The sequence below is a fragment of the Drosophila sechellia genome, chromosome 3R (assembly GCF_004382195.2).
Source record: "Drosophila sechellia strain sech25 chromosome 3R, ASM438219v1, whole genome shotgun sequence".
Taxonomy (NCBI): Eukaryota; Metazoa; Arthropoda; class Insecta; order Diptera; family Drosophilidae; genus Drosophila; species Drosophila sechellia.
This window is the reverse complement of record NC_045952.1, coordinates 17,289,118-17,308,677: the sequence shown is the minus strand read 5'-3', so window position 1 is coordinate 17,308,677 and position 19,560 is coordinate 17,289,118. Positions and strand designations below refer to the sequence as shown.

The 19,560-nt window shown below is 42.5% G+C and overlaps 5 protein-coding genes across 12 annotated transcripts; 3 read left to right on the top strand and 2 right to left on the bottom strand.

Annotated features, from left to right (window-relative positions):
• Window positions 1–421: 421 nt before the first annotated feature.
• LOC6606869 lies at window positions 422–1,536 on the top strand. Its single transcript, XM_002031627.2, has 2 exons — window positions 422–705; window positions 1,080–1,536. The coding sequence occupies exons 1-2, from the start codon at window positions 446–448 to the stop codon at window positions 1,162–1,164; spliced, it is 345 nt and encodes a 114-aa protein (XP_002031663.1). The 5' UTR covers window positions 422–445; the 3' UTR covers window positions 1,165–1,536.
• A 297-nt stretch (window positions 1,537–1,833) lies between these two features.
• LOC116801625 (nocturnin) lies at window positions 1,834–13,493 on the top strand. Of its 7 annotated transcripts, none has more exons than XM_032722373.1 (8): window positions 5,251–5,408; window positions 9,349–9,615; window positions 11,367–11,471; window positions 11,760–11,992; window positions 12,047–12,109; window positions 12,220–12,341; window positions 12,408–13,040; window positions 13,105–13,493. In XM_032722373.1, the coding sequence occupies exons 2-8, from the start codon at window positions 9,536–9,538 to the stop codon at window positions 13,312–13,314; spliced, it is 1,446 nt and encodes a 481-aa protein (XP_032578264.1). In that variant the 5' UTR covers window positions 5,251–5,408; window positions 9,349–9,535; the 3' UTR covers window positions 13,315–13,493. The 7 variants fall into 7 exon arrangements, with proteins under 7 accessions (XP_032578265.1, XP_032578269.1, XP_032578264.1 ...); XM_032722375.1 differs by having other exon boundaries at window positions 5,252–5,408; window positions 11,430–11,471; XM_032722374.1 differs by lacking the exons at window positions 5,251–5,408; window positions 9,349–9,615 and adding an exon at window positions 1,834–2,108.
• A 491-nt stretch (window positions 13,494–13,984) lies between these two features.
• Window positions 13,985–14,730, bottom strand: LOC6606868 (succinate dehydrogenase cytochrome b560 subunit, mitochondrial). The gene is made up of 2 exons (XM_002031626.2): window positions 14,647–14,730; window positions 13,985–14,589 (listed from the first exon to the last, which is right to left on the bottom strand). Coding segments are annotated over exons 1-2 (516 nt in total). The 5' UTR covers window positions 14,649–14,730; the 3' UTR covers window positions 13,985–14,075.
• A 352-nt stretch (window positions 14,731–15,082) lies between these two features.
• LOC6606867 (translationally-controlled tumor protein homolog) lies at window positions 15,083–16,134 on the top strand. The gene has a single exon (XM_002031625.2). It carries the CDS (start codon window positions 15,234–15,236, stop codon window positions 15,750–15,752), a length of 519 nt encoding a protein of 172 aa, XP_002031661.1. The 5' UTR covers window positions 15,083–15,233; the 3' UTR covers window positions 15,753–16,134.
• Window positions 16,135–17,125: 991 nt separating this feature from the next.
• LOC6606866 (zinc transporter 7) lies at window positions 17,126–19,342 on the bottom strand. Of its 2 annotated transcripts, none has more exons than XM_032722379.1 (4): window positions 19,027–19,342; window positions 18,765–18,980; window positions 18,274–18,693; window positions 17,126–18,185 (listed from the first exon to the last, which is right to left on the bottom strand). In XM_032722379.1, exons 2-4 carry the CDS (start codon window positions 18,943–18,945, stop codon window positions 17,686–17,688), a joined length of 1,101 nt encoding a protein of 366 aa, XP_032578270.1. In that variant the 5' UTR covers window positions 18,946–18,980; window positions 19,027–19,342; the 3' UTR covers window positions 17,126–17,685. The 2 variants fall into 2 exon arrangements, with proteins under 2 accessions (XP_032578270.1, XP_002031660.1); XM_002031624.2 differs by having other exon boundaries at window positions 18,765–18,961.
• Between the last annotated feature and the right edge of the window lie 218 nt (window positions 19,343–19,560).

Genomic DNA, 19,560 nt, shown 5'->3' with positions numbered 1-19,560 from the left:
TATGATTAAAAGTTCAAAAAATATGTAAATTATAATATGTATATATATTAATTTCAAAGGGAAACAAATTAATTTAAATATTATGCAAATTAAAATGCAGATACTCCTTTTCAGTGCATTGCATTTGGGTTTTCATTTCGAAATCAAAACTGCCGACTCCTGTCCCTCGGGCAGGAAACTAGGCTCCGTCTGCTTTCATGGCAAAGGGAATTATTCTGGTTTTGCGAAATGTTCTGTAATACTGAATGCGGTGCTAATTCAGCTGCAATCTGCAATCTGCACTGCTTCAGTTTTAGTCTTTTTGTCTCCCATATCCGGCACTTGGTTAGTGACGACGGCATATCATTGAATCGCTTCGATTGCCAACTGGGAATCTTATCAATTGGCTGGCCAAGTGGCCGTTGGCGTTTGTCAAAGGGGCTCTGCAAAGTCAGTCAGTGTCAAAATGTCGTCGTGGGTTGTCTCCACCACCGAGCTGTGCGACTGTGGTAACAAAGGCTCCAAAGCCTCGTCCTCATCCTCGCGGCACACGCGTCTGATCCTGCTGGTGTGGCAGAATCTCGCCGAGAAGTGCCACAAATTCGGAAGTTTTCTCCGCCGCGAAACGAATAAGCCGCTGCCCAAAGAACTGAGGCGATCGTTACGTCTTAACAAATCGGCCCGCCGGAAAGGCTATCGGAGTTGCGAGAGCGAGGCAGATAAACGGTACGCATTATAAACATATAGTATAATCAAGTGCCTAGATAAGCCCATTGTTATTGTTTACGCCAAGGTTTGCCTATGTACACACCTGCTAGATTGGGCCTTCTAAGTTAAAACTCATTAAATTTAAGTTTTTTGACAGGAAATGCCTATTTCTTAAGCAATAAATTCGGAAAAAAGACTGTAGCATTAATACCGTTTTTATTTAATTCAACGTTTTGATTTTAGTTTAAAATAAGCATATGTTATTCAAGAAGACAGTTTAAAGGCATCAGCATGAGCCTACAAAAAGTTAATTAGAAACAGATAACATCTTTGAGATAATATATGTGCTTAACTTGATATAAACAAAGTTGTTAAAAATGTTCCACTTTCAGGCTGATAACAGAGCGTTTAAACGAACCCGTCAACATATCCATTCGCATGGGACCTGCCTACGACTATAGGCCATCGAATTTCTGATCGATCGGGAATATTACATAAGGATATAGTTCTTCGAATTTCGTAGCTCTGCTAACTGCTGACATAGCTTAAGATGTAATGTTACTGCTTAGTTGCCAATGTAAACTGTTATTAAAAGTTTTTACGCAGCCTTACACGAATGTCGTAAGCACTGCAACAGCTGATGAAATCAAAGAGCTTTACAGAGCGACGAAAGCTCTGTGTTACTCTTAAAGACACACATGAGTTCTCTTGAGCTCTACTCTTACTACGCCCACACAGAAGTTTATTGCCACAACAAGTGGACGTGAGTTTGTGCACCACAAACAGAGTATATTGACTATTTTAAAATATTTAAAAGTTTGAATTTAAAAAAAACAATAAACATTTTAAAAACGGACCAATATATGTTGTTTTTAATTCTATTATATTTCAGCATAACTTTATGTCCATATTTTTAAATAAGGTTTTTCTCTTCGTTTTTTGTTATTATAGCGCATTCGACCGTCGGTGCAGCATTGCAAACATCTCTCATTTCAGTTGGCTTTTACTTTCTTCCGCCTGGCACCAATACTAATACTAATTCGCGCCGACTGCACTCTCGCTCTCTCTTACCTCCCCAATTTCTCTTCTCCTACGTCACAGAAAGCGTTATCTTCCAAGTTTTTTTTCGTGGTGCCCGCTTAGTGTGGAAAACGTGTTCGACGCGGAAATGACATTGATAGTGAAATTTTAACCAAATTTTCGGTATCGTGTTTTTTTTCCAAATTTTCGACAAACCAACCAAACCATTTACGAAAGTCTCAAAATACGATTTGATGAAAGTGATCTTTGATTTACGGCACTTACAAATTAGTTTTCACCATATAAAATTAATTAAAACAAAGGGCTGAGTGCAAAATGAAGCTAATTTCCACAGTTGTTTACCTGCTGGTGGCATTCTACAAATTCGCCAAGAAGCTCTTGTAAGTGACACCAATTACCTAATATTAGTTTCAGACTTTTGATTTTTGGGCGTGCCGGGCTTTGTCCTTTTTTCGCCCTTTTCCCTCCCTCGAAATTGTGGAAATCTTGAAGATTATTGATATAACAACACGGAAAACAATTCGTTGTTTGCTGCTGCTTTTCATACACTAAATTTTCCTTTATCAAGCTTTTGCATCTGGCTCTTTGTTTGCTGTTTTCCTTCAGTTTCTTCTTTATTGTTTATGTGGTTTGTTTTCGGACCTGCAGTTTATTACACAAAAATACAAATTTTGCTCCAATCTGCTGACGAGCAGAACGAGAACGAGCGGGAACGAGGCAACCGCTCTTTGTGTGCTCTTCTCGCTCGTTCTCTCAAACCCCACCACACCACCCCACCACCACTAAAATACCCCAAAGAAGCTCCACGTTTTTGTTTGGGTTTGAGGTCGCTAGGAAATTTGATGTGCTTTGTTCCATGTGGAGATTGTAATTTACCCAATTGCCTGCGTGTGTATGTGTATGTTTGTGTGGCAAAGAAATGGGTTTTTAATTACTATAACTGTCCTTTTGTGTGGGTGTTTTTTGGTGAGCTCTTCAGCTGAAAAGGGAGTTGTACACATATGTAATTCACAACGAGAGCACATAAGATCTTTTCTGATTAAAGTGAATATCCCTTGTTGCAGGAAGCCGTAATTTCATTACAATTGACCGCAATTTTCCGTCCATGAAATATTCCACTTGTTGAGCGCATTCGTTACTGACTCGGGGAAATTTTGTGAAAGCAAATTATATGTCCTTTTCAGTTGTTATTAGTATCAATTATATATCGATTTGCCTGCGATTGTTTGTAAGGTAACATTATTTCAATCGATCAGTAAACTCATTTATAAACCAATCAGCTTTAATGTGCAAACAAGAGGTATTATCACCAATTAATCTATCTCTTTGAATGTTTGAAATGAGATATGTAAGTTTATTGGGCAGTAGCTATCTTATCTTTTAATCCATAATTATCAGATATGCATGTAATAAAGTTTTTACCCTGTATAGGACTTATAAGGACTGACTCAGTTATAGGTTTTATACTTACTGATGTTCATACAATCCGTTAAAAACATGAGATTAGAATATTTACTATGAATTATAGAAAACAGTTCAAATTCCAAAATATTCGCTTAAGTATTTATGATTTGCATTCGTAAATATGTATGTACATAGGTGGTATGTTTTCTAATAATGTGAACGGCACGCGTTCGTCAATTCCATTGGGCAATTGATAAGGTGCGAGTATGAGACCACCAGACTGGCATACATGACAACAAACAAACCTCCTTAATTAGGACCACATAGTATAGAAGATAAACTAAAAAGTTAACTTAATACCGAAGGCTGCGGTTGGTCCACTCGAAATCCTTATCTAATCTCAGCGGCTAGACCACTGTCTGCGCGTAATAAAGTAATAAATACACTCAGCTCCATATATGATGGAACTAAATAGTTGTATTCACCACCTAATCAGCGAACGGACTCACACTCACCAGTGACCTTGACAGGCCAACTGGGAGCTTAGGATTTGCGATAACTACGCAAAACCAACCGCCCCAAACTAAATGAAACCAACAAGATCCGGGCTACGTCACTTTTGGTTGTTCCCGTTCTAATCGATACGTTGTAAATCACATTCCGTTTGAAAGTTTTATAACTGAGCCGCACGAGCGAATTATGCTCGGCGAAACGCTTTCAAGTGGTTTGATACGTTATAAATGTGGCCGATAAGATATGCCCACGAAACCAGACACTAGACCAGACACGATCCTCATGTCATTGGCATTGTTATCAGCGCAAATTACAAATTGATCAGAATTGACCCACTCAGGTCCAACAAAGTAAGTGGGCACTCCAAGTGAGTCATTTAATCGACGTCTTTGGGTCTTTGTTTTTAATGGGGAAAGCAATTGGGAATTGCCTTTTAAATGTGCTAAAGATTACAGACCTGTAAAGATCCCCTTGGAGTCTCGCTTTTATAAACCAAATAAGGAAATACATATAGTAACATATCTACACCCACAACTCCCCAATCACAACCACACACACTATTGTAAACAATCACACACACACATTAATGTCTAAGTACGAAATGTATTCAAAGATCGAGAGCCCTTCGATTATGCTTAGCTTTCATCTACGCACAGCAAAGAGCAAAAGTCCGAAGTCCAAAGTCTAGACTCTGGGGCGAGCCAATGTCCACGTCCCCTAAACATTCGATCACTTGGCGAGCCAACTGAAATAACAAAAACTTCCGCCCACACAATCGTCTCAGGATTCTCAAATTACTCCTATTTTTCGGGGCTCCTCTCTTAACGGGAGAATAGACGTTGATAACTTTATCCTCTTAAACTTCGCTCTTAAGCTATCCCAATCCGCCTATATAAACCCAAACATGTCCCTATACATCAGTTCAGTTCTGAGTACGTTATCAATCGCGATAACACTGCTAAGCCCACTTCAACCTCGAAGTCCATTATCCAACCTAGTGATAATCCAAAGGCTCTAGTTGTTCTTCCTTTACTGGAAATAATAAAACTTTTAATAATAAATAAAATAACCTCCTGTGTTCTTTTTTTTATTAAACACTCGGTCTGAATTCGTAAATATATATATTCTATGAAAGATTACTAACAGGCGAAATTTAATACTATCTTCACTCACCAAAAACACAAATCAGGTATTTATGGATACATTTTGAATGAAATATGTGTAAGAAGTAGCTTAAATACGTCGAAAATTTTATAAACGGCATAAAACTATCAGCAACCTTCAAATCTAGAAGCTATTAACCGCTTAAATACTTTGCATCACTCATACGCAGGGTGTGCCCATTAGAATGGAAACCGAATTCACACTACTGTTACAAACCCTGAGAGAGTGAGCCATTGAACTTATTACGATAATTAGGTGGAGAGCAAGAATCCAAGAGAGCGCCGATGGTGCAATGGTGTTGGTGTACCGATGGTGTAACGATGGTGTGGCTGCCTCGGTCGGCCAGACAAACAGAGAGGTCTCTTTTGCATTATCCTTATCAGCTTCAGCTGCCGGGCGCTGAGAGCGTTGGTATAAATGTCGCAAGGCACGTACCATCGCGTTTAGTTCTTTTCAGCTCGCCAGAGCATTTGAACCGCCCTGTCAATCCGCATTAGACGCCACCTCGGTTCGCGTGAAAGCTCGGCGGACACTTTGGTTACTCATCGATCGCCATCTAACCATGTGTGGTAGTGCTCCGTAGTGCAGGCTGCAAAATGGTGAGTTTGGGATGCAGGACATAGTCAGTTTGTTTCACTGAACCACTTGCAAAGTGCTCGGAAAAGCGGTCCAAGTTTCATTTTGCCTCCAGATGGAATCAGCTTTTGCCGGAGTAGAACCAGTTTTTTCCAAGCCAGTGCCGTTGCGAAACTCACCACATGTACTGCGAGTATATGTCCCAATCTGTCGCTATGCTGTTGTATAACAAAAATAATCGCGTACTCTTTTTGTCTATACCCTGTACAAATGCCGAGACTAAAGGAATATGCTGATTTGCGGTACAGGAATCGAAGTGCTTAGATAAGAGTTCCCGCATAATGTGATAAGAAACATTAAATATAAATAAATCAGTTGAGTAAGCATCGTGAGATAGCACGGCTTGCGTATTTTCAATCGTCATATTTTGTAACATCTGGAACAAGTACAGGTCATCTGATAGTCGAGCATCCCAGCTAGTCGTGTGTATCACTCCCTGATAAGGTTATCACATCCCTGGCGTTTTTCCCTTTTTATTCGTTTTTGGTTTGCTCTGAGATTAGTCTATATCAAATGAACAATCGATGACCCGATCGGTCAGCGGTAGCAGGTGTCTGGCTACAATATAGTCAGCTGAATTAACAAAAACTTACATAGTTTCGCACCACGAATGCCCCTTATCACTCCCACGAGGAAAAGGCCTGTCATAAATTGAGCGGACCTGTTGCCAAGTTCATGTGGCATTTTGGCCGAATCCCCAGGTTCATATGTATGTACATATAGCCGTATAAATAAAACCTCAATGTCGGCCGCTGCTCTTGTTGATTTCGCTCGACTTTCCGCAGTGCATTGCCAGAAAAAATTGAGGTCCGTTTAAACGTTTGTAGAGCAGTCACACCTGCGGAAGGGGAAGAGATTATTATATTTAATTAGTGCTACATCTAAAAGTGTCTCGAGGCTTATAGGTATGTACAGCTAAAAAAATAGTACATAAACATTGAAGTAGATCAAGTTCGATAGCAGCTGAGCAAACATAGAACTAGGCAAACTTTTGTTGAATAGAAAAATACAAGCGCTTCGATTAATATTTAAATAGACAAATTATTTACCATTTATTCTTCATAATAGTTTGACATCTAATTAATATTCTGTTTACTTATCTATCAACTTTTAAGGGTTTAAAATACTCAACAATTGTATATATATAATGTTTCTTATGTCTAACAAACTTTTCATAATGTAAAACTTATGTAAAATTAAAATTCTTGCCTACTCTTAGGCTGATTTTAAAAAACTTTTTAAAACATATGAGAATATTAAATAAAAAACCTAATTTATGGTACTCAATTCGATTGCCAAAAAAAACGCTATAACTTAAAAATAATACAGTTAATTATAATATTCACAAATATTTGCAATTGACTTCAAAAGATTTAAGAGATAAATAGATACCATAACTTGTCGTATTGCGGAAATGAATGGAAGTCGTTGTGTTTATTCAATTGGCTTTTAGTTTATCAGCCAAATGAATTGCAATCAATTTGCTCTTGAATTAATGCAAATCATGAAAGTGCATAATAATTTATTAGCTACAAATTAGCATTGGAGGCTCTTGCCTTTCCTCTCTTTCGGTTTCGATTGCAATTTGGGATGAGGGAACAAACTGAGGCGTAAAATTAATTATGTTTGTGTGGAAGTCGAGTGTCAGGCAGCTGACATAGAGCTTAATTAATCAATCGCAGCTGATTGAAAAGTGTTCTTTATTTATCTGTAATTGATTGAGTCTGTGAAATACGGAATTCCTGTGTGGCATTTTCACCCAGAAACCAAGAAACGCGTTGACAATTGATTAGAAATTATTGTTTAAGCTCAAGACTAAGTACTTCCTTTAATTATCATGTTGTGTAAACACAATTTTTGAGATATATTGCAATTATTTCGCACTCGATGTAACCTTAAGCAGCAGAAAGTTCGAGTGGTTATGATTTCGAAGTAATAACAACGCTTGTTGTTTTGATACTGATTCTGATTCATCGGGTCAAGTTTAAAGTCACGTCAAGATGAAAGTATAATTGGGCATTGAGCTGCTGCCGACTGACTTTTGGACAATCGAAATCAAATCTCTATTTTGCTAATAACAAATTTGACATTTTGGAAAGTAATCAAACAAAATGTAGTTTGCCTTTAAACGAAACCGAACGAGAGCGGCAATTTCAATTTCATGCCGTTTATTAAACCTATGACTTGAATGACTGAATGCCTGAACAGCGGCAATCTGTCTGCTCTTTTAATGAGAAACTACAGAGAGAGAGCGATCCGATCAGGGAACTGAGCAACTGGCAGTTGGCACTTGATTGCCTCGATCTCGACTAGAGTCGGCCAGAAGATATAAATAAGGAAAGGCAACGCACGCGCGTATTAATTGTTGGCTGTTCTAAACGGCCAGAAGTGCATCGCATATTACGCATACGCATCGGGGCCAGTGATAAGTGACCAAAACTGGCTCAAAAGTAGCAGTTAGAAGTGACAATGGATCAAAAAACCACGGGACTACGCGAAAACTATGGCCATCGCCGTCAGCCGGCCTTGGGCAAGGCCATGCCAGTGACAGCTCTTTTGCTGAATTTGGAGTCCAATCCTTTGGATTACAGTAGGAGTGACAATGGAGCCGAGCTGCTGGAAGAGGATGACAAGCCACCGCAATTGTTTAGTGTTACGGATGAGCCACCCTCGCCCAACGAAGAGGATTACACGCCACCCAATCATTACGAGGACGATGGAAAACTGGCTGGTGATCGACACAGGGAGATACCCTGTTCGAATTGCCTCCAAACGGCACCCGGCCATCTGACCGATCGCCAGTCGGCTATCAATGAGATGTGCCAGCGCCTGTGTGGTCCCGAATGCAGACGTCCACAAGGTCTCACGTTGGATGGTGTGCGTCAGGATTTCCTCAGGGAGTACGAGATCGCGGAAGCTGTGGCCAAGACCTCGGCCATGACCTCCACCGTTCAGATGAAACAGCGCCTGGCGGCGCGAAAACTGGAATTCGAAAAGGAAATGGAAATGGACGAACAGCTGGGCGTGGCCAGCCCCCGTATCGATATCAATCTCGGCCAGAGCAGTTCCGCCGCTGCAACTGGAATGGGAGAGTTTGAGTTCGAGCCGCCTCGCGATTTGCTCTTGTATCTGGTGAGGTGAGATACTCGTTTCTTACAGGGGCCATATATGCCAGATACCATAACCATAGGCTGTCGCGCTTATAAATCAAGTTCATGGCTGGCAGCGTGTCAAGTGTTCTTAGCCATTGGCCAGGCCTCAAAGTCACTTAGCGGCAATCAACAATAACGACAACAACAACAGCAGCAACAACAAGTGATCCCCGAGAGCAAAAAAAAACTAACCTTGCACAATTTGCGCGAAAGTGATCATGACAAAACTGACAGTATACGAGTATATTATAGGTAGTCAAGTATATACATATGTAGATGTGTCCCAGGAAAGGCGGAAAAACGACCGATTTAATAAAAATATAAAGTATAGCAGCGGCACTATTAGAATATTTGTGATCTACTTATTTATTGAAAAGCTTAATTCAAACAATTGCAATTCTAATGAGTTAGTTACTAGTACCAATCATTGTTATCCATGCGCTATAGTATCGATATTATTAGCCTATCTAACGTAAAGCTGACTACTTGATGCCTTTCCATTAAGTGATAACTCATGAGTGGCAACTAAATTGCCATTATATCAGTGTAAATGAACTAAAAAGATTTTATCAATGAATGCAATAATTGCGTTTGGGTCACGAAAGTGTTTCGGCACGTGCCTAATTTGATTAAATCAAGTTCAAAATTCCGCAACGAGATTGGTGGGCATTTTGCAAGTGACGTTCAGCGAACAGAAAGCAAATTTAATTATTTACTAAACATTAACCTCGTAATCATTTTACCTTTCTAGGAAACACAGATGGGGCCGCGTCTCTTTGACATTGCCATACTGACACTAAATATAAAACATTTCAAGTTATCCTAATATCTAACCAAGAAACCAAGAATCCCAGTTCTAAAGTCAGCCACCGAAAGATAGCAAACTGAAAGTGATATTTAAATTGGGACAAGCGTAAAGTTTGCACAAACAGTTCAAAATGGAGTTTCTAATGAAAACGTCGCGTTTGATCGTCACATCGAAGACGTTCGCAAGACGTGTGGCCGTTCCGATTCCCAGGTAACGAAATCGAAAAAGAAATTGAAATTGAAAACGAAATCTACCCCCGGTATAGGCAGAAAATCGGCTAGAGATACAACAGATATAGCTACTATATAGCTTGGGCGGGCAGCTCATTAGGCATGTAACTGCGTTGCTGTATAAATTGTGCAGATACAATTGTATCTTTTGTCTGCGCAATTTGCATTTGAGAACATTTGGGATTCTGCTTAGGCATACAACAGCGCCATTGATTATCTAAGGATGCTGGCATGGGATGCTGGCTGCTATTTTCTCCACTTTTTTGCATCCATGCATACATACAGCACTTTTGTTTTCATTAACTGATAGCCATAAATATTTAACAAGCCAGCCAGCCAGCTAGCCAAACAGACAGCCAGTCGGTCCGACGTACTTATAGAATCGTTCTTTTGTTTAGCATTTTGGCGCGGGAGCTCTCCACACGTGAGCCGAACGTATTGATCTCGTTCTGGGGGTATCTGTATCGGTATCGGTATCTGTATCTTGCAGATACATCTCGTATGCGAAATACCCGTTTGTGCGTGCTCTCCTCGCGATCTTTTCGCTGCCTCCAGCGCGAATGATCTCTCTAATAAAACCCCGCACTTCAGTTGGCATTCAGTTTCGCCAAAGTCGCTTGCAAGCGCACCTCGTTCCGGCGCCCCCAAAGATCGCTAAAGTCACCACCTTACATATCCCACAAAAGTAAAACAAACCCATTCGAAATCCAAAACATCCAAATCCTTTGATCCTGCCGCAGTCATGGAGCCAGCAGTTCCCATTAAGCGAGCCAACAAGGCGCCCTGCAAAAACGATCGCAAGGCATATCTGCAAAAAGTGATGCTGACCAGGTGAGATGGGCTGCGATCCGAGATGTGGGATGTAGGATGGGGGGACAACTGATCCACCGGCGGCGGGTGATTGATTGCGGTGACATGCCGAAACCCGTAAGCCCCAAATCCAGTCGCCATTCGCCATTCAATCCCAATCCCCGGCGGGAACTGGTTTCGATTCTCTCGTGGAGCGTTGGAAACCAGACGAACAGCTGCGAAGCTATTGACCGAGCGACATTTTCGCCTTTGTTTTTGTTTCGCGGGATTATCGTCGCGTGGGCGTTCCAGATTCTCCCACCTCTTGCCCCTGCACCCATCTAATACCCCGCTCTAATGTCCGGTAATCTTCTTAGAATCGGAGCATATGTGCTAATTGCCGTGAGCTGGGACCCATGAAAACCAGAAACGTTCTATCCAGCAATATGAAAACTCACATTTAGCTGTGAGCTACGCAGATTAGTGTGATCGAGTCCAGCTTCAGGAAGTCAGATTCATTTGATAAAGGAATCAATGATGAATGCAAGTCAGATTTGCTATCTGACAGTTAATCATTCAATATTAAGTACAGATATAATATTGAATGAAAAGTGAAATCATGCATTCCATCATAACCAAAATATAGTTACTTGCTATACGCTACCTAGCAACAATGATTGAAAAGAATAGAAAATATATCTATAGTTGAGAAAGAGTTTTTGAAAATGGTTTTAAGCTTGCTTGTGTGTGATTGTGTCAGATTGAATAACTGAGCACTATATCAATAACTCCTTGTTCCAATCCCCCATTTTCGAAATTATTCACTTTTGTGTTTTATTGTTTTCTTTAAATTGATCAAATCTGATTGGAAAACCTAACAATTTTCACTATTTTTCTTCCCTGCACACAAAACACTTACTCCGTACAAATAACTCCTTGCAGCAAAGTGAAAATGGGAAAATTTTATACGAGTCAGCGTCATAGTCATAGTCTATTCATTTTCAGCATAATACTGAGAAAAATTCTATATAGAAAACCCGATGCTTTGTGAGTACCAGAAAATGTGAAATGATATGTATTTAATTGATGTTGTTTATTTGGTGTTATGCGCTGAAAGTTGTTTGTTTGTTGCGAGAAGCTTTTATCAATTTGTTTTCGATTGAAATGCTAAAAGAAAACACATTTAAAGACTTTCACAATTGGGTGCATCTTTGTGTTTTAAAATAGCAAAATATAATCGAATAATGAGTGCTAAACACGTTTGCTTAGTCGAGTTTTTATATAGTTAATTGTGCAACGACTGTAAACTAATTGAGTCACCTAATCATATTGCAGAATGGGCTCATTTAACTCGGCTCCAAAGATCAACAATGTGGACTCCCAGGACGATGGCCTGGTACTGCCCGCCGGTCTAAGCACCCCGGCTCTCCTCCAGCACGTCCAGCAACTGCGTGGCGGTGGCATCGAGCAGCCATCGCTGCTCACCCGCGGCTTTCTGAAACCGCTGCTGGCGGACGAGGATGTCGCCGACGGACTGCGCTGCCTCAAGCTGAACTCCGTGTCGAGGGGTAGGGATGCATCCTTGTCTTATCCGAGGGCTTTATTCTAATCTATTTGTGCAGTTTGCAGTGCGCCAGTTGAGGGCGATGACATTCGATTGCTGCAGTGGAACATCCTATCACAAAGTATGTGCCTAAAAGTATTTATATGCTTATATATGTTTAAACAATTTGCATCATTATACAAATACCTTAATTGTATCCCATTTAACTCGATTTCTTCATCTGAAACCCAGCTCTCGGTCAGCACAACGATGGATTTGTGCGCTGTCCTGAGGAGGCTCTCACCTGGGAGCACCGCAAGTACCTGATTGTCCAGGAAATTCTGCAGAACCAGCCCGATGTGATTTGTCTGCAAGTATGTTCACATCAGCACCCCAAAATTTTCAAGACAGTCACACTTTAACGTGATATATTTAATTAGGAGGTAGACCACTTCAAGTTCCTGCAGACCGTGTTGGGTAGCCAGAATTACGCAGGCATCTTCTTCCCGAAGCCGGATTCCCCGTGCCTGTACATCGAGCAGAACAATGGACCCGATGGCTGTGCCATCTTCTACAAGAGGGACAAACTGCAGCTGCAGGGATACGACACGAGGATTCTGGAAGTGTGGCGGGTGCAGAGCAACCAGGTGGCCATCGCAGCTCGGCTGCGTATGCGATCCAGTGGACGGGAATTTTGTGTGGCCACCACCCACTTGAAGGCCCGCCATGGCGCCCTTTTGGCCAAATTGCGGAACGAACAGGGCCGCGATCTCATCAGGTTTGTGAAGCAGTTTGCCGGCGATACACCGCTGCTGCTCTGCGGCGATTTCAATGCCGAACCGGTGGAGCCCATCTATGCCACGATCTTGGGATGTGATCTCCTCCGCTTAGGCAGCGCCTATGCCGACGTGAAGCTAGACCGCGTGGAGATACTGCATCCCAGCGAGGATGTCGGTGAGTTCGTCGCGAAATCGATGAAACGCGAGCCACCCTACACCACCTGGAAGATCCGCGAAGAGGGCGAGGAATGTCACACCATCGACTACGTTTTTTACACACCCGATCGCCTCAAGGTGGGATACTAAAATAGTTGCAAGCGGTTACAATTTATTTAACAATATTTATGTCAAATTTCAGATCAAAAACTGTCTAGACTTTCCGGCCGGAGAGCAAATTGGCAAGAACCGCACGCCCAGCTTCCAGTATCCATCGGATCACTTTTCCCTGTTGTGCGATTTTGAGCTGCTGCCTCCGACGGAAAACGGAAAGGAAGGCGGCAGCGGAAGTGGGAGCGATGGTGAAAATGAAACGGAAGTGGAGGGCAGCAAGCATGGAGCCATTCAATAGAAAGCTCCACATTCATAATTCGCCGAAGAAGAAGTTTCAATAACATTACATCGATTGTGATATTAGTTGTTAGATACATATTAGCCTCATACACAACCGTTGCACTACAGTTTGCAGCTTTTACAAATGATAATCCAAAATGCACAATAAATAAATTACAACGTATGGAAGAAAGTTAACTGAACTGCATTTTCTATCCATAAAAAAATTATTATCAAAATTATTTTAGGATTGATACACTTTATTAAGGAAATACATCTTTTCATATAGATAGATTCTACACATGAAGTCATCTAATGAAACGATTGTTCAGTTCTGAATTAAAAGGATATAGTTAGGGAAGCCAGAGAGCTACCCTTAAATAAATACATTTTCTGAGCCCTGTGTTTGGTTTTAATTTTTCAAGAGAAGGGAAGTCCAAATAAAATATTCCCTACTTTTGGGCGCACGCAAGTAATATTCTGCTATCGGAAATCGCTTGTTCGGGGCGTATACTTGATTTCGCTGTCAATGGACCGCAAGATGTCTACTTAACCGGCCTGCACACTGAACTCACTATACAAATCACCGAAATAGTTAAAAACACGCACACCCTGCAAATTGCAGCGAACAACAATCTTATGCAGCACGCCCAAAGCAACAAAATGGATTGCGTAACACAACAAACACCTTTATAAATATACACACTACATGTATTTAGTATATAACAATTTTCACAGTGTTCGCACTAAAATGTAATAGGTTTAGCTGGGGTCTTGGACTTAGAGCAGGGCCAAGATAGCGGATAGCACGAAAGAGGTGGCGACCATTGCGTAACCGGTGGAGTAGACCTCCTTGATCTTCAGGAACCGTCCGGTGTCCCAGAGGAGATGCCTAATACCATTGGCGGTGTGATAGCCAGCCGGATAGGCGATGATGAACTTGAGGGCGGTCAGAGTGGCGCCACTCAGCTGGAGGCCCTCCACCATGGTGACATAGTGGCTAATGTCGTGGGACGAGATCAGAGCGCCCAATCCCAGGCCCCAGACACCCACACCCAGGGCCAATCCTGTGCCGCGGTGGCAGATCGAGAGCATGGAGGTCAGCTGCGGCTGGTAGATGGTCAGATGGGGCGACAGCTCCCTGCCCAAACGCTCGTTCTTCTCGAAGAACGACTCGTCCTTCTGGGTTTCGGCCACGGAGACCACCTTCATCGACACCGGGCGGCTGGCAGCGGCCATCTGGAGGCCTTGGCGCAACGCCGGCGAGCGGATCAACGAGCTGGAGAGTGCATACCTGCAAAAAGCAGTCACAAATCAGGATTTTCGCAGTGCCATCGCAGAAATTACGTACATTTCCCTGTTTTTCACTCGAACTTGTATTGATGGGACCGTACACTGAATGCGCGATATTACAGGGATGCCACTACGTGGTAAAAAAAATAAGTCTCATTGTATCGATTTCATATAAACTGTAAAGCATTGTAAAAACAATGTAATAACTTAATTTCATTAATTCTGTTCTCACTTTTATATTAATTGATATTGAGAATATTGCATATATTTATATTTTTTTACTGAAACAGTCTGAAATGATTGAAAGCTAGAATGGCCATAAATATACATAAGAAACATCAATATTAAACCGATAAAAATTTTGTCCGTCTTTTCAATATTCCCTGCTTTTGAATAAAAAAAAGTACGAAGAAAACATTTAAAATTATCGATACGCGTATAGTAGGCGCTGCCACTGCCGGATCAATCGATGCCAGACACAAGCGAGTTGGCAGTTCTTTCGCCATTTTTTCTCGCTCATTCTTTTCGCTGTTCGAGTGAGCGCGTGGCAGGTCGTTTCGCAGTGTTCCCGGTCCGGTGCAGTTGTAGTTGCATTTTCGCCAGCGATTTAGACGCCATCTTCAGACTCCACACAACCCAAACACCATGAAGATCTACAAGGATATCATCACCGGGGACGAGATGTTCGCCGACACCTACAAGATGAAGCTGGTGGATGATGTGATCTACGAGGTGTACGGCAAGCTGATCACCCGCCAGGGTGACGATATCAAGCTAGAGGGCGCCAACGCATCCGCCGAGGAGGCCGACGAGGGCACCGATATCACCTCGGAGTCTGGCGTGGATGTTGTGCTTAACCACCGACTGACGGAGTGCTTCGCCTTCGGGGACAAGAAGTCGTACACCCTCTACCTGAAGGACTACATGAAGAAGGTGCTGGCCAAGCTGGAGGAGAAGTCGCCCGACCAGGTCGACATCTTCAAGACCAACATGAACAAGGCCATGAAGGACATCCTCGGCCGCTTCAAGGAGCTGCAGTTCTTCACCGGCGAATCCATGGACTGCGACGGCATGGTGGCCTTGGTGGAATACCGCGAAATCAACGGCGACAGCGTGCCCGTGCTCATGTTCTTCAAACACGGTCTGGAGGAGGAGAAATGCTAGATGGATCCCCCCAACAAAACGGAACCTATACTCGTGCTTACCTTCTACACACATATACATATTTATCAGATGCTTAGTTACAATTTTGAAAGTCTTAAATTTATGTTTAAAAACGCTGACAAAAATGCCTGTCTTCGATCAGTGCGATTTTATATCTAATTTCTTTTTACCGGAGCGCTCATGGATTCGACTTTATTGTATGTTTATTGTTTAATCACAGCGAGCTAACAATTGAATTGCGCCACCTATTGTAATTAAAATAATAATTTGATAGCAACACCTACAAATTAGTATGCATTTTCGCTAAGATATCGAAAAACAACAAAGACCGAAAATGGGAACACCAGTACTGAAATTAAACGGAACACCTATACAAAACGAATGTTAATCCGCATGTCTGTACTTCTTTTCAAATATACAGTTATGCGTAGGTAGACGCCGCCATATGGTGGCGTGAGTGGGAACGAGAGGGCGCCACCGCTGTCTGAGTCACAGACTTCAGTTAGTTTGTGTTGTTGCTGCTTTTTGGGGCAATCACGGAGTTATTGACCTTTGACAGTGATGTACACATGCCCCGCTCCAATACCATTACAACCATCGGACATTTTGGAGGTCATGCGCAGTGGAACAAGATTTTCTGCACGTTGCATTTCGACTTGCCCCAGTTTCTCACGTTGGCTTCGCCCTAACCTCAACCACGCTAACGAACTGCGCCGCTCTCGCTGGAAATTGGGATTCTATAATCTAATTCCAGGTCGGGCCATACGTACGTCTTTATCTGCTTAATGGGCGTGGCGCTGCGCCCAAGGTGCTATTTCCATTTCAGCGAAACGTGTCGACCTGTTGCCATTCGCCGCGTGAGAGATGTGCACAGTGGACTCTCGTTAGGGCGAACATGCAATATTGTCTGATGTTCGAAAAAATTTTTTTTTAAAAGAAAAATATATTTTCTTAAATTGTAAAGAATATTTTATTAAAATAAAATAAAAAGCTATAAATTTTTCTCCGATATTCTCAGATATTGTTGAATTAAATGCTTTTTAATATACATACATATGGTATGTGTCTATGTATATACCTTCTCATTCATTGAAGCGTTATTGAAATGGGGGGTATTGTTTCAAGAAAACTTTTTAGCAATAAAGAGAACAATGAGCTATACAATTCTGGTTTATTTTGGGGTCTTTCAAATAAAATTAAATTTTTAAGAACAAGTAGTAAACGGGGCAGTACAATAGCAGATTATTTTCAAAGGGGAGCTTTTGTAAATAATTAAAATAGGTTAATCTAATCGAATATATTAAGTTATTTGTTTATACCCAACAAAAAACCACGGTAATTACCCACCCAACCGGAATTAAAACTGCTTTCAGTTCGTTTTACGTATAAAAATGCTAATAACAAATTAAATTTTATTTCGTTCATAATTTTGATGCTTCAAACTGTGGTAAAAATGATTCACCAGATGCACTTCCACCGCACGGCGGAATGTCCATGGAAATGTCAGTCAGAATTAGTTGCTATTTTCTGGTTTTGTTCATGCTGAATTTTAAAAAATCATTAAATATTTATATTTACCTTTGCACAAAATCATTCGCTTAGCTTACAATTACACTAATGCTCCTCGATATGGACTATCGCATAAGTTATGCCATGCTTTCAGTATGTATAGAATTGGAATGAATGCCGAACGCATTTCAACAAATACAAACGTTAATAAGTTAACAAAAATTCGGAAAACTACAACTGAAAATCAAACACTTTCCTTTACTTAGCTCTTGGAGGGGACATTCGGAAGTGATGGGGGTATTGTGGCGCCGTAGTATACTAAAATTTCATAATGTTTGAGTCGCACTGCCCACAAACATACAACACGCGCTGATAACTATACAGATCATTGTACAAGGACACCGGTGGGTCGATCCCAACGGCATCAAACATAATCCAACTGTATGTAGATCTGCTTGACGCCCACCGCCTCGAAGATCATCCGTGTGTGCGTCACCACGTACTTGGGATCGACGTTCTTGGACACCTCCAGCTTGAGTGCGCCCACATAGACATCGGAGCAGAGGGTCCAGAAGTGCGGCTCCTGCACAGCATAGACGCCAGCCAGACCGGTGACTTTCTGGTAGCACTGCGGCAGCGATCGGTCCAGGTCGGCGGGCTGTCGCTGCATCAGGATCATGATCGACTCCTTGATCAGACTCAGCACACTGAGCGCTATCAGCAGGGCTATGAAGATGGAGCAGATGGGGTCCGCTATCATCCAGCCAAACATGTGCATCAGCACCGCCGAGATGATCACGCCCACCGAACCCAAAGTGTCCGCCAGGATGTGCAGGAAGACGCCGCGCATGATCTGCGAGTTGCTGCCCGACATGTCGCCGTGCGAGTGTCCATGGCTGTCGTGATCGTGCGAGTGTCCATGGCCTAGAAATGGGCGGATTGGAATGGGGTTATTAGAATATGGTCCCATTCCTAATGAACATAATGAGTAGTAGTATCCTACTGCAATTACCATTGTCCAAGGTGATGGCCTGGTGATTTTGATTGCCGGCGTCCGTGTGGCCGTGCGAGTGCCCGTGCCCGTGGCCACCACCGTGGGAGTGTCCGTGTCCACCGTGCGAGTGTCCATGCCCGCCGTGATTGAAGGCATATATGCCCACCAGGTTCACCAGCAGTCCCAGCACGGAGACGACAAACAGACGCTCGTGCTTGACTTCCGGCGGTTCAATAAGTCGCTCCACGCCCTCCGAGAGAATGAAGAAGGCGATAAACAGCAGGAACAGGCTATTCACAAAGCCGGCCAGCACCTCGGCGCGCACATAGCCGTAGGAGAACTTGTCGTTGGCCTTCCACTTAGTGATAACCGAAGCGGCCAATCCCGCCAAGAGGCCAGTGCAGTCAAAGAACATGTGGAATGAATCGGAGATCAGGCCTGCGGATTAACCATCAAGTAGGTTATAAACTGCGGATAAGATAAAAAGCCATTAGTGGCCATGTACGTACCCAAACTGTTCGTCACAATGCCGTAAAAGAGCTCCACGAAGGCGAAGCTCAGGTTAAGCAGCAGAAAGAGGAACAGATTCCGGGAGTTGCGGTCGGAGAAGATGAGTCGCTTCCAGCTGTTGAGCTTCTCCCGGACCCGGTAGCCCAGGCTGCTCCGGTCCTTGTGCGAAAGCGGTATCATCTTGCCGGTTATGGATCTGCAAAAAAGCACGAGACCTACATGAGATTTAAGCACCCAAGATAGCACACTTTGTTTGCATACGTGGTATTATCGGGTGGCTATAGCCGCGCTCCAGCTGATTCCGTGATTCCCACTCCGCTTCTGACCGGGTTCGCGAGAATCTTTATCGGCAACGGCGGCGGCGGCAGGTCTCTTTTCTTTGATTCCCAAATTATCTCACAGCTATAACGCTTCCTGCTCGACCTCGTCGTCGTCTTGTGTGCACAGTTGTGCGGCGCGGGCTCGTCGATCAGCGATTCAGCTGTAGCTTAATTCATTTTTACAGGCTACCAGATACCAGAACCGAACTCCCGTCTTTGCCAGCACCAAACCAATCTGCCGTGTTGTCATCAAAATAATGGTAACCACGTAAACATTTCGTCCGAGCGCAAGCAGCGTTTCGTTGTGAATGGCAAATGGCCACTGTAAGTTTATCATTGAAAGTTTGTTGGGGATTCATTTCAGTGGTCGGTTTCCAGTTACATCTTCTGGCATTTTGTTTGAATTTTGGTTGGAATATAATGTATATACTAATTTTAAAGAAGTTTGATTTATTGCGGTCTTTTGATTATTATT

Excerpts from the sequence above, each read along its gene's own strand:
- LOC6606867 (XM_002031625.2), top strand. The coding sequence starts at position 15,234 with ATGAAGATCTACAAGGATATCATCACCGGGGACGAGATGTTCGCCGAC.
- LOC6606866 (XM_032722379.1), bottom strand. The coding sequence starts at position 18,945 with ATGATACCGCTTTCGCACAAGGACCGGAGCAGCCTGGGCTACCGGGTC. Across the intron at positions 18,694-18,764 it reads CATTGTGACGAACAGTTTGG|GCCTGATCTCCGATTCATTC; the intron begins GTACGTACATGG and ends GTTAATCCGCAG. Across the intron at positions 18,186-18,273 it reads GGCCATCACCTTGGACAATG|GCCATGGACACTCGCACGAT; the intron begins GTAATTGCAGTA and ends GCCCATTTCTAG.
- LOC116801625 (XM_032722372.1), top strand. The coding sequence starts at position 7,915 with ATGGATCAAAAAACCACGGGACTACGCGAAAACTATGGCCATCGCCGT. Across the intron at positions 11,993-12,046 it reads GCTGAACTCCGTGTCGAGGG|TTTGCAGTGCGCCAGTTGAG; the intron begins GTAGGGATGCAT and ends CTATTTGTGCAG. Across the intron at positions 12,110-12,219 it reads GTGGAACATCCTATCACAAA|CTCTCGGTCAGCACAACGAT; the intron begins GTATGTGCCTAA and ends TCTGAAACCCAG.
- LOC6606869 (XM_002031627.2), top strand. The coding sequence starts at position 446 with ATGTCGTCGTGGGTTGTCTCCACCACCGAGCTGTGCGACTGTGGTAAC. Across the intron at positions 706-1,079 it reads GAGAGCGAGGCAGATAAACG|GCTGATAACAGAGCGTTTAA; the intron begins GTACGCATTATA and ends TTCCACTTTCAG.